Genomic DNA, 14,807 nt, shown 5'->3' with positions numbered 1-14,807 from the left:
AACCAATGACTATCGGTGCTTAACAATCTAAAACCAAACCAAACCAAAACCCAAATTAAATCAATTTGGTTTAATTTTTCGGTTTGGATCGATTTTTATCCAAACCATGAACACCCCTAAACTACTCCATTAAAAATTTCCAATCCACATTTTTGCATTTATCATTTTCACAAAGATATTACAACAATATATAGCAAAAAATAGAAAAATAAAACTTTTTGCTATTTCTTTTTGCAATTATATTTACAAATCATATCATTGAAATACCCCTTTCTCTAACCCAAAAAAGGCAAAAAATGATTTCAAAAAAATAATCAATACCCTCTTTCTTTTTCATTTATTTAGTCCAAAAAATTCATATAATTAATTTGTAAACTCCATTAAAAAAAATTTATCTTTTTTTAAAAATAATATTTTTTTCTTACCCTTTTATTCTTCTTTTTTCTGTGATGAGTTTCTCCAAAATCCACCTTCATAAAACCGACCCCACATCTCCGTTTCCGATTCCGCCGACGCTGGCTTTCCGCCGCCGTTGCCGCCGACGGCATTGACATTTTCCGACTCTTTCCCGTCGCCGGCAGCGGTAACTTGGCAGCATTTGGATTCATTCTTCTTATTATTGCTATTATTCAAAAGCCTTTTCTGTTTATTTTTCCTCAACATNCCTAGGAAAATTCGGGAGATTTGATTTTGTAATCCTTTACAAATTTGATTTTTAGTTTTATGTTCTTTTTACAAGAGATTTTCATTTTTACACAAGTAATCTGAAAATGTTAATTTCTTGTGTTTGATTAGTAAGTGATTATAAGAGATTATTTCCACCGAAAATTCTCCATGATTGGATAAAAGTGACCTTTGAATTCACTAGTTCAAATAATTGAAGTTCGTGTCATATAAAATTTTACTTTAAGAAAGAAAACGTTCCTACTAAAATTTTGTGTATCAATTTTTATGTTCAACAAGTGTTTACTAACTAAAAACTTCCATGAGTTAATACGTTGCTTTTTTTTTTTTTTTTTCTGTTGCATTACGCTTCAATTTTAAGTACGTTGAGATGAAATACATAATTTTACATTGTTCATAAATAAGATTACTAAAAATTTTCTATATTTTCTAAAGATGTATAAATGTTTGACAAGAATAAAGAATATCATAACGAGGGTTATAACTGAAGCAGGTGATCTCCCACATGAGAATTTCAAATTCGAAACTTGCTGCATTCATTCTAGTTGGCTTTAATCGATTAGCAATTGTTAATGATTCAATTATCAATTTAACCAATAAAACTTGAAAGCTGATAAAAAAAAAGATTGAAAAAAATCATTAACCAAACTAATAAGACAAAATAACATAAACACAAAACAGATTTCCAAATTCCAACCAATTGATTGATAACTCAATCTCGATAAATTAATAATACTTTTTCGATTCAAGTTAATACGTTAAGTCGAAATTTACACTCAGCTAATCCTAACAACATTATTAATCAAAGAACTATTGACTACTCCATTAAAAATTTCCAATCCACATTTTTGCATTTATCATTTTCACAAAGATATTACAACAATATATAGCAAAAAATAGAAAAATAAAACTTTTTGCTACTTCTTTTTGCAATTATATTTACAAATCAAATCATTGAAATACCCCTTTCTCTAACCCAAAAAAGGCAAATAATGATTTCAAAAAAATAATCAATGCCCTCTTTCTTTTTCATTTATTTAGTCCAAAAAATTCATATAATTAATTTGTAAATTCCATTAAAAATTTTTTATCTTTTTTGAAAAATAATATTTTTTTCTTACCCTTTTATTCTTCTTTTTTCTGTGATGAGTTTCTCCAAAATCCACCTTCATAAAACCGACCCCACATCTCCGTTTCCGATTCCGCCGACGCTGGCTTTCCGCCGCCGTTGCCGCCGACGGTATTGACATTTTCCGACTCTTTCCCGTCGCCGGCAGCGGTAACTTGGCAGCATTTGGATTCATTCTTCTTATTATTGCTATTATTCAAAAGCCTTTTCTGTTTATTTTTCCTCAACATTTTCCGGCACAATCCCGTCGGAACTTTATACACCGCCAGTATGAGAAAATGCATCATCGCACACGGAAGACAACAGCACACCGTCGCGCATTCCGCCGCCGTTCTTCCGGCCACTTCGCCTTTCCGTTTACGAAAAGTTTCGCAGTGATTCATCGTCGTTGTCGGCGTCGTAGTTTCTGTTCGTAACAACGGTTGTCGACGGTGCACCGTCGATGACCCTGTTTGCCCTGTCATCGCCGGCGATTTCATTTTGACCGGAAAAAAACAGGGTCAAAATTAATTTGTACAGGCTAATTCATTTTTGAAAAAGAACAAGAAATTGTGAAAAGGGGGAATTTAAAGAAGAAGAATTCAAGAAAGGAACAAATAAATTAAGAAAAAAAAGGGATTATGAATTATGAATTTCTAGAGAAATAAACAAAATTAAAGAGGAAACATGAAAATCTCTCTAAGAGAGAGAGAGGTGGTAATTGAAGAGGAAATTGGAAAAATGGAGTAAAAAATTTTTGAAAAAAAAATAAAAAATTAAAGTTTGTTTGGCCTTGAAAATTGTGAATTTGAAAAATATTATTTTTATTTTTAAAGTGAAAAATAATATTTAAAAATTAGAGTTATATTTGATAATGAATTTAAATTTGAGTTGTTTTTGAATTTTTGTAAGTGATTTTAGATGTCTATTTGTTAGTATATATTTATTTGTGGGGGGGCAATTTTTGTAAAATTAGATAAGAAATTTATTCTATACTTTTTTTTTCATTATTATTATACTACATGAATTATATGTTTTATACTACATACTGGTATTATTTAGAAAGTCAAAAAAGTTCCAAAATAATTTTTATAAATATATTCTTAACTTATAGAAAGTTTTAATTTTGAGTATATGTAATCCTTAATGTTTAAATATATAAAAAGTCTTTTCAAGAAGTTGTCTTGCCTCAATGTTTATTTAAATAAATGTTATAGCTACAGTTCCATTTAAATCTAATTCGTAGCAAACACATTGTCATTCGCCTCTCTCCCCTGAATCTCACTCGCCACTCTTTGAAATCTCGTTCGCCTCTCTCACTTTATATAAACACGAATGTATAAATTGTGTTTGTGTTTGTATAAAACGAGAAAGAATTGTATATACAAATACAAATACATATTTTTTTTCATCTTATACACATAATTATACAAATACAGATCTTTCCCTGCCCAGTTCTATTTTGTCTTTCTCTCTTTCTCGGTTTATACAAACACATATTATAAAAATTATAATGAATAATTTGTGTTTGTATAAAGCGCCCGCGCGAGAGAAAGAGAGATTGATATAGCAATGTTTTAATTCGATTCAATTGTATACAATTCAAATTTTATGCAGATATACAAACATAATCATTGATGCATATACATAGTATACAATTATCTAACTGATATACGTATACAATCGCTGCGATTTTATATAAACGAGATGCCTGCGAATAAGATGTATCTGATTTATACAAATCAGATGAGCGCAAATAGCAAAATTGTAGCTATAGAGCGCTAATATGATTTTTATGTTTGTTATTTCTAAAATTTGCTCTTATTTAAATAAGGAAAAAGATCTATTATATCCCTCAACTTTGTTATTTAGAGATGATATAACTATCGTTACAAAAATGGCTCATATATACCCATATTATTACACAAATGACTCATATATACCCTTTTCCTCTGACGGAAGTGAAAAAAGGACAAATATACCGCCAAACTATCATACTTTACCGTTATACTTTAAGGTTATATATATCTTACCGTCAATATTTTGGGTTGTGTATATCCTTGAAGCTAACAGATGGACACATGGCTTCATCTAAATGATTTACCCGATTTTATTTATTTATTTACCCAAAAATTAAAAATTCATCCAACCCACAACCAAAATGGGTGGTGCCAAAATCCACTCTTCATTGTCATAAAAAATCATCCCTCTATTCTTCTTAACTCACCATGACCAAGGAATCAAGAACTCGTCTTTCAAGAAAGAAGTTGACATGTTCGCTAAAACTACTCTCTTGTTCACTTTCACTTCAAACTTTGTATCTTCCTCATTTCATCCAACTTCAACATGTAACATCCCTGCAAGTTGTGTCAATCTCGTGTCTTTCGAATTCTTTAAATTTGTAGACTTCATGCTTGCTGACAAAAAAAAAACTTCAACTTCATTTAGCATAGTAGGAATCTAGGTTATTGAGTGTTTTGTACATCATTTATTTCAAGAATATTTTCAACCCCTTTCAATAATAACAAATCGATTTGAACTTGAAATTTTTTATTTGATTGTAGACCCACTTTATAGCTTGAATCTTTGTCCATCAATGGTGGTAGTATTTTATCAACCCCTTTTAATAACAATAAATCAATTTGAGTTTGAAATTTTTGATTCAATTGTAGACTCATTTTTAAGCTTAAAGCTTTGTCCATCAATGGTGATATTGTTTCCAACCCCTTTCAACATAATAAATTAATTTGAACAAAAAAAATGAAATTGATTTCTTGATTTTCATTGAAATAATGTGCATCTGGGTTTTTGTTTGTGAGATTTGGAGAATGGTGCCAATGAAAATGAATTGAACATTTTTCGTTTTGTGTGATTTTTAATGGAGATGAAAAGCTATATTTTTTATTTTCAATTTTAAATGCCATGGTATTTTAATTTGGGTCATGGGTGGGTAAATTATGAAAAATAGATAGGTTTTTAATTTTTGGATAAATAAATAAAATTAGGTAAATTATTTAGATGATGTAATGTAAAATATTGACGGTAAGGGTATATACAACCTTAAAGTATAACGGAGGGTATTGACATATCATTTATGATAGTTCGAGGGTATATTTATCCTTTTTTCCCTTTTTTTAATAACATAAAAAATTATAAAGGCATCATCGTTTGATTTGAACAACACATATTTATGAAGTTACTTTGCACTTTAATCAAATTAAAATTTTACAATAATTTTTATCAATTCTTGATAAACAAGCATCATGAACAAAAATTAAAAATTAAGGAAATAATTTGGATAACTAAAGTTTGAGGATGAAATATGCTTGGATTTTTTTAAAAAAAGAAAAAATATGGAGCACAATTTTTTTCGAAAATAAAAGTGTCTCTAAAAGAGTCTGAACGAGAATAACTCTGTCACAAATCTATTCATTCATATCATTTCAGATCCATTAAGATATTTTTCAGTAAAAAAACAAATGCACTTAATAGCCTAATGTCTGAATAATTCAGATTCAGACCTCCATTAGAAAACAAATGAGGCCTAAGATGGTTTGAGCATGTGAAGATGAGATGTGTGGTTGCCCTGTAAGAAGGTGTGAGAGGTTGGATATATTAAAGTCGAGGAGAGGCATACGTAAGCAGGAAAAGTATTGGGAAGAAGTGATTCGACAAGATTTGGTGCATCTTCAACTTAATTACCGTGGACATGACATTAGATAAGATGGTAGAAAAGTTGTAGAGAAGGGTAGAATGTTAGTAGGTAGTTGAGAATTCGTCTTACTACAAGTTTATTCATATTTTTGGCTAGGTGAAAGTGTAGAGCTCTGTGTTGGTTGTAGTATTAGCATATCCATGTACTATTTGTATTTTGGTATCCAATATCATTTGTGCTTTACTATGTTTAGGTGATCACACCTTCTTTTGTTGTTGTTACAGTCCTTGTGTTTTGCACTGCTTTGCTATTAGCTCTTATGTTTTCTTTTAATTATTACTTTGATTTGCTTGAGCCGAAAATTTTTCATAATCAACCTCTCTACTTCAAAAAGGTAGTAATAAGGCTTACGTACACTCTATCATCCCCACACCCTACTTTGTGAAATTTCACTGAATTTATTGTTGTTGTAAATGCCAATAGGTCGATATACATGATGGTCGTCAGTAAGTTACATCCTCGTATTTCAATTTATTTGTCTAATTTTTATTTTTAATCTGTATAAAAGTGAATATTTTTTTTCCTAATTTCAAAATTTCATATGATATGTTTAAAATTACAAGATTTTAAAGGTGCTTTAGTACATTACACACATTTTTAGTTTAACAACATAAAATTCAAAAATCTTCTTTATTTTCTCAAATTTTGGGCGAAGACAATCTTAAGACAAAAACATAAAATAAATGAAGTATTTTGCTTACATGACAAAATTAAGAAAGAAGATGTAGGGTAAGGTTGAAGTAGCCTCCACGGTGGATAAAAATGAAAAAGAAAATGAGATTGAAATAATTCGAACATGTGAAAAGAAATTAAAAAGGAAGGAATATTTCAAAATATAAACTTTTTTGCAAGTACTCTCAAATATCTGTTATATAGAAAAGTTAATCACATATAAATATGACACCTTCTTCAATCATATATATCAGTCTTAATTGAAACATGTTTGGAGCTTTATGGCTTGTTAAGACTAATGTGTATATAAGAATCGATATATTTTAAATGATTAACTTATCTACCTAATGTAACCTTAAAGTAAGCGAAATATATTAAAATTTTAATGTGTATAGTATAAATAGTTTATCATATGTTTAGGTACTTAATTGGGCCAAAAATGTCCAAAAAAAAACAAAATAAAATATGTCAGCTGTGGGATTTGAACCCTTTCGGACCAGAGCCTAAATCTGGCGCCTTAGACCACTCGGCCAAACTGTCAAGTTGTTAGATTTTAACTATTTCATTATATATTTAAAAATATAGTTGACTTTCCTTATGTGATAATTGATATAGTAATCCCACCATTTATGTTGATTGGATAAAATAATTCAAGAAATAGATAATACCTCAAATTATTCTGAAATTTTATCTCAAAATTACTATCTTTATTTCACATTCTAAAAAGCCCTTTTAAAAAATTCAATTATAGTTTAATATGATATTTTTCTCTAAGAATTGTAGCATGCAAGAAAAAAGAAATAGAAAATTGTTTTTGGGCACTGTCACACATTTGTGACGAGATAAGACTTGAGAGGGAGTTCTTCAACATGGCTTAGTTAGTTTTGAGTGTGGACATCCACACGTATGATTTGTGATCGATTTCCTCTCAATATCTTCTGAGTCGAGCCTGTCGCATATGGTTTGTCTAGTGCAGTTTACATCTCATGTGTGATTTATAGGTTATTACACAATGGGGAGTTTACTCAGTGCACATAGAGTGTTCACCCAAAGGTTAAAGGTGTATGTAGGAGTGTACAAAATCGAACCGAAAATCGAACCAAACCGCAAACTGAATCAAACCGAAAAAAAGCCCGATTAGTGGTTTGGTTTTGGAATTGGAAAAAAAAAAACCCGACTATATTTGGATTGGTTTTGTTTTAACTAAAAAAAACCTACTCGAGACCAAACCAACCCGACATGATATATGTAATTTTAAAATTTTATTTTATACATAAAAAAATTTACTTTGATATAATTTTAAAATATTTCTTATACTATTTCATAGTTTTTATCTTTTAATATATTATTTCAAATTTAAAACATAGAATTCGAAATGGTTCAATAAAGATTATAGTTCATAGATATTGATAATTATAATAAAACTTAAATCAAAATCAAATTAATACTAATGCAAAAAGAAAATCAATTCAACACTAAGAATGACAATAATATTGAATATTTGTTCTTTAGTTTTACATTGGTTTAGACAATTAAAATACATAATCTAATTTTAATTTTCCTTAAATATTTAGTAATGTAACTAATCCTTATTAAATTTATTTTAGCATGATTTAGTACTTTTAAATTATGATCATTTTCATTATGACTTTGCAATATTTATTTTATACGATGATTTCATTATTATTATTTATTGAATATTTTAGTGTCATTAGTACTCATCTCATATTTTGTGTCAGTTTCTCAAGAAACACCTTAGATAATTGTATTTTGTTGGACTAAAGAAATATTTGAAACACAAGTTAATTAAATGTTTGTATGCAAACTTTACCCAAAAAATCTAAAAATTTGAAAAAGTTCGAGGTTTATTAGTTTGGTTTGATTTAAAAATTCGACACAATGGTTCGGTTTGGTATTTGAAAAACCCGAACCAACCCGAGGTTGAAAAACCCAAAAAAATCCGAATTTTATTAGTTTGGTTTGGTTTATAAATTTAAAAATTTTACACAAATGGTTTGGTTTGATAGTTGAAAAACCTGAACCAACCCGGTCATGTACACCCCTAAGTGTATGTATAAATATGAAAAATACAATCATCTGACATCTCAAAAAAATCATTTTCTCTAACCTCTCAAATTATTGCTTGAATGATAAATACTCAAATTATATCTATAGATTTTTAATAAGATCTAAATTACAGTAATTTCAAAAAATTTATCTATATTAAATGACGATATAAAATCAGACCACCCGATAAAATTCTAACGATGTCTTATTTGACCACAATAAACAAATTAAAAGACAAAGGCCCTATAAATATTTTAAGCTAAGGTTGCCCATATTTTTCATAAATAACGTGTCCTATTAGAAGTTTGCAACGTAGCCTTAGAACCTAATTCGTAATAAACTATTTGTAGTCACAAAACGCATGAAAGAGGAATATATTATATATTTCTTACAAATATATTCTCCCATTTTCTCTTCACTTTCTTTGTAATATAATTGCCTAAAAGAAGTTGTTCTCCTTATCTATGCATAAAGGGATAATAAAGGTGGATATTTTGATAAATACAAAGTGAATTCCAAATAATTACTCCTTTCGACTGTCGTGTTTCGTTTCTTGAGAGTTAAACTATATTTCAATTCATAAATTTTGATATATGTATTTTTTTCACTTAACAGATATCAAAGAATTATAATTATAGTACTTTTTTCTTATAGTTTCCAAATATTTAAATATAAATTTGAAAATGTTCAATTAATTAATTTAATCTAATTAAATTACGTATAAAAATAAACAATTTTTTTAAAATAAACTAAAATGTGACAATACAAAGAAAGTGTAGATTCGTTGGTTCATTGTGTTTTATATATTGTACAAATTATTTCACATGTGTAAAATGATAATGGTAATGATAATAATCCGTACCAATTTGAAAACTTTACGGAATTGTATGGTAGGATGTATTAAAAAAATAATACATGTATATAGTAGTGATTATGATATTTTTAAGGAAAAATCACACCAGACATCTATTTAAGGGTTAATATTACAACTTTTAGATCTACTTTTTTTATATTACTACTTATAACATTTTAATTACAATTATTAACATATTAGTTTTAATTTATAAATTAATTTAATTATAAATTATTAACTAATATATATTATATAATTAATAGGTGAGAGAAATAATATTAATGAGAGAGAATCAATTTGTAATTATCTATTACACCTTTTAATAGATTTTTAAATTTATCACATGTTTACCCACATCCCACCCTCATATTACTCTCAAAATATCTTTTCCACAAATATAGTAATTTATAATTGACGAGATAAATATGTCCCTTGATATTCTCCTAATTAGTTGATTCTTATTTTGATTATTTTATTATTCCCAAGATAAATATTGGGGCCTTTAATTTTTTTTAAAAAAATAAATCTATCACCGCATATTGTAACATATAATTTTCTCTCTCTTTAATCTATCTTTTTTGCTTTTCTTGATTTTTTATTTTAAATTTTGAATATTATTTTTTATTTTTTTTAATCTGATTTTTTTAGAATTAAGAATTCTATATTTTGAAAATTTGATTTCGGTTTTTATTTTAATTAAGCTAAAACTTGATTTTTTGAGGAAAAAAAAATCATTTTATTGAAATTTTGAACTCGTTTTTGGTGTGTTTTTCTACATCTAAAATACTATTTTGTGGGTGAAATAAGTATATTTAATTCTGAAATTTGTTGATAGATATAGATAATATGAGATCATAAAATCTTTAATAAGGAGTTCCTAAGTTTTAGCCTAAATATGATAAAAAAAAAATCACACTTAAATACGGAATATAAATTGAAGAGAGAGGAAAATATAGAACTTGTATTAATTATTGCAGTTTAGACTTTTAATTACATACTTTGATTTTTAGGTGATGTATATTTCTTTTGCTACAATTTCTGACAACAATATATAATATGCATTAACTTGTTTTAGATTGTCTAATTTCGTTGAAATATCAGTTACATTTTGTTTTATTTTTCATTTTCAAGTGAGATATCTGTTGGATACCAAATGGATACCAATTGAATACAACATTAACTTGTTTAGGTTGTCTAATTTGGTTGAAATCTCAACTACATGTTGATTTTCAATTTTCCAATGGGATATCAATTCGACACTAAATTTATACAAATTGAATACAATATTAACCAATTTTACGTTGGCTATTTCAGATAAATCTCAATTATATGTTGTTTTTTTCAATTCTACCATTGGGACGTCAGTTGGATACCAAATGTATACCAATTTCATACTACGATTTGACTTAATATTTCCAGTCGATATCAATCGCATACCAACATTACCTATTTTTTGAGTATACATTTGAAAAACACTGACTACACAAATGATTAACTAGCACACATAATAAGCATTCTGAAATTATAATTCATTAACTTAAAAGACAAAAGAAATCAAAACATGAGTTTGCCACAATAAAACAACCAAATCAAAATAAAAATAAATTATGTATTTTTTCAGAAGGGTAATTTGAACATGTCTTCCTGTTGTGTTCCTCCGACGACATGTATTGCACATAATCTTAGACCTCTTGAATTTCACATCAGCAAACCATTTACAACGTTCAAGTTGTGGTCTCCCTACAGTTCTTTTTGAACCAGACGACAATAATTTATGCTCCGACACTTTTCGATATTTTCATGTTTCATCATAAATTATTGTGTCAGTATTACATCATACAAAAGTACAAATAACTTTTATACATAATACAAATTTCATACCATTTTTATGCATACAAAATTCATACAAAAGTAAAAATACATATGTTATTTTTAAACAATTCATATGTAATTACAGAAAACAAAAAGTAAAAACACATATGTTATATCAATATACAAATTTCATACAATTCTTATTCACACATTTCTTACCTATTTCATGTCAAAAGTTATCAATTATTCATACCAGGATCATGCCACTAGAGTACCAAAATAATTCCAACTTAGAAATATTAATTGTCATTTATTTAATAAACATTATACCAAATTCATTACATTATTATTCTCAAAATTCATTACAATATAATGCCAAAAAAAATAATCAAATCAAATCAGAAATCGTACCAAAAAACGTTATCCATTGTCATACATGTCTGGTAGTATTAATTAGTATACAAATTTCAAATAAAAAATTATCTATTTTTTAACCAGAAATATATCAAAAAATAAAAAAATGGGTCAAATAATGAACAAATTCAATGATCATACCAAAATATAACATTATACATTTAAAAAAATTGCCATAATTCAAATTATTATACACAACAAAAAAATTGAAATCAGTATACAAATTTCATACAATTATTATTCACACTTTTCATACCTATTTCATGCCAAAATTATACATATTTCATGCCATAAGTCGTCACTTTTTCACAGCAGAATCATACCACTATGAAACCAAAATAATACCACTTCTAACTATTAATTGTTATTTATTAGCCAAATAGTATACAAAATTCATTCAAATATAATTCTAAAATCGTACCATCATGGTATAACCAATATACCAAATTCAAATAAATTTTATATAATTTTTTAACCAGAAATATACAAAAAAATATGAATGTTCAAACCAAAATCTTTACCAATTTCAAACAAATTTTATGTAATTTCAAAAGTGAATATTCATACCAAAAACGCCATAATTAAAACTATTATACACAAACAAAATTTGAATATATTTTTTTCCAGAATTACTGTTCATAATTTTTTTAACGTTTGGTTTGTATTACAATACAAATAAAAAATCGCAAAGAACACTAACATGAAGGATCTCTTCTACCACCATGCTTTATTAATATTAATAAGAAGCCGTCCATTATAAGAAAACAAAGATTATGGAATAAAAACGAATATGAATTAGTTGAGAGAGACAATTTACAGAGAAAATATTGAGAAGAGAGAGAAACCTTCCAACAAAAGAAAAGAAATATGTTTGAACGAATTTTAACCGCTTTCAGCTAAACAAGGAAAACAAATATTCTTTTTTTTTTAATTAATTTTAACTGATTGAGTAAAAAAAAGGAAAAAAAATATTCCTATTTTGTTTTGAATTCCCTAAATTTATGGCATTATTAATTATCCTTAATGTATTCAAATTAATGACATCCGTTTTTTTCTTTTTATGATTTTCAAAAAAACATTGTTTACTATTATTTTAAAAATCTTTTTTTTTTTTAATAAAATGTTATAGCCTAAAATTTTTTATTGTTACAACTTGAAAGTTTTATTATACTGTCATCACTTGAAAATATTAGTCTGATATATGTCATTTTTAAAATGTTCACNAAGATTATTGAATAAAAACGAATATGAATTAGTTGAGAGAGACAATTTACAGAGAAAATATTGAGAAGAGAGAGAAACCTTCCAACAAAAGAAAAGAAATATGTTTGAACGAATTTTAACCGCTTTCAGCTAAACAAGGAAAACAAATATTCTTTTTTTTTTAATTAATTTTAACTGATTGAGTAAAAAAAAGGAAAAAAAATATTCCTATTTTGTTTTGAATTCCCTAAATTTATGGCATTATTAATTATCCTTAATGTATTCAAATTAATGACATCCGTTTTTTTCTTTTTATGATTTTCAAAAAAACATTTTTTACTATTATTTTAAAAATCTTTTTTTTTTAAATAAAATGTTATAACCTAAAATTTTTTATTGTTACAACTTGAAAGTTTTATTATACTGTCATCACTTGAAAATATTAGTCTGATATATGTCATTTCTAAAATGTTCACTATTTTTAATCCTTTAATTTGTTTGATAAAACTTTCAGCTTATATATAATTTATCAGATATGTATTAGTTATACTATACACTTTTAAGTATTATCGGGTGTATAAATAATAAATAATAAATCATGATTTTTGCAATACCGCGATTAAGTAAGCATGGTTAAAAATAATATTTGTCCTTAATTAACAAATCAAATCCAATAGATAAGAAATAATTCCAATATAATTAATTTCAAACATGAATACATCATTTATTTTGTTTGTAGTTAATTATATATAAGATCCATCCATCAAGCTCTTTTTAAAAGCTTAATAAAAGCAAGTATTGTTGGAGAGGAATATCTTCACTTTTATACATCATTTGATTCAACAACTCACCATATATATACATTCATGAAAATCAATGAATATGACTTTTTCATCCAAATAACAAAAAGATACTTAATTAAAAATCAATATACATTATTTAAAGGGACACTTGTAACATGCATGGCCTCAAAACTAAGGACATGAACACTCAAAAAAGGTATTTCACCATTTGTAGATAGTTGGACTATTCTAAAAGGGGATTGAATTGCAATTTATATATTCATTTATTCTTTTTATATTAATTTAAATTTAATCCATTAAGCTTTCTTTCATTTGCTTTATAAAAACCGCACAATATATAGCTGAAAGTCAAAAAGTGTAGATTAGAAAGCGCCTTCTAAACCACCTCATTCATTTAATAAAGAGAGGGGAAGGAGCTAATTTATTTGCATGATAAATGTATTAAGAAAAATAATAATTTAATTAGAATTAAATCGTGATGTTTATTTCAATTCATTTTTTTCCCGAATCTTATTCCATTTATGATCAAATTGCATTAAATACAAATTCTTTGCCCTTAAAGTTTAAATCATAAGCTTCTAATTACGAGCAAAAGATTCTGATCATCCCACCACACTCTCGTTCGCGATGGATTGAATTAAAAGATGCATTATTAGATGTGTTGAGATATTTTGGGAGCCAAGGACAGGTGGTTTTTATTATTGGATACATTAATTCCAACTAGAAACCATGTAAGTAGTGTACTGTCTACATGTTTCATTTTTAATACAATGTAGAGTCATATATGTTACATTATTTCATTTATTTGTATTAGCTTATCTACTATATTTTGAATTGATTCAATTTGTTTGGAAGTACAATACAAATGAGTGCTAACTTATAATATTTCTTGTATAATTTTTTAATATATCTAAATTTAAAATTTAAAATATTAAACTAATCTATTTAAATTTAATTTTAAAGATTAATTAAATTAACTCTCTTAAAAATAAACATGAGTAATTTTCACGCAACAAACGATATATATCTATAAGTTCAAAGGGTAAAATGATAAGAAGAAAAACTCTCAAAAAAAAAAGGAGATGGTTCCCTATGGATGACAAGCGAGCACTATGAATAATTTAGTTCTAGGAACTTGAAAACATCAGATATTTTCTTGAAATGACCAATTAAATTATAGATAAACTTAAAAAAAAATGGAAGAACCTTGTTCCAAATACCAAGAATATTACCTAAAAATCCAAAGCATATGACCAATTCACTTAGGCCAATTACCTCCCTTTTTATCCATAAATTTAGTTATCCTAGCTAGCTACAATTAATTGAATAACAATAACCATATACTATTATGATTTATTTAGCTTATTATGGGTATATAATTGTTCCTTTTGATGAATGAATTATGCAACATATATTGGTAAATCAATTAAAGTTTGGGTGCTTATTAATTCTTTTATTTTTATGTTTATATAGATA

General features: G+C 26.7%; 1 protein-coding gene across 1 annotated transcript; it reads right to left on the bottom strand.

Moving 5' to 3' along the window:
- Nucleotides 1-429: 429 nt before the first annotated feature.
- Nucleotides 430-2,292, bottom strand: LOC125859373 (uncharacterized). The gene is made up of 2 exons (XM_049539114.1): nt 1,851-2,292; nt 430-665 (listed from the first exon to the last, which is right to left on the bottom strand). The coding sequence occupies exons 1-2, from the start codon at nt 2,290-2,292 to the stop codon at nt 430-432; spliced, it is 678 nt and encodes a 225-aa protein (XP_049395071.1).
- Between the last annotated feature and the right edge of the window lie 12,515 nt (nt 2,293-14,807).

The sequence above is a fragment of the Solanum stenotomum genome, chromosome 1 (assembly GCF_019186545.1).
Source record: "Solanum stenotomum isolate F172 chromosome 1, ASM1918654v1, whole genome shotgun sequence".
Classification (NCBI taxonomy): Eukaryota; Viridiplantae; Streptophyta; class Magnoliopsida; order Solanales; family Solanaceae; genus Solanum; species Solanum stenotomum.
Note: the sequence above shows the minus strand (reverse complement) of the source record. Positions and strands in the feature narration are given on the sequence as shown.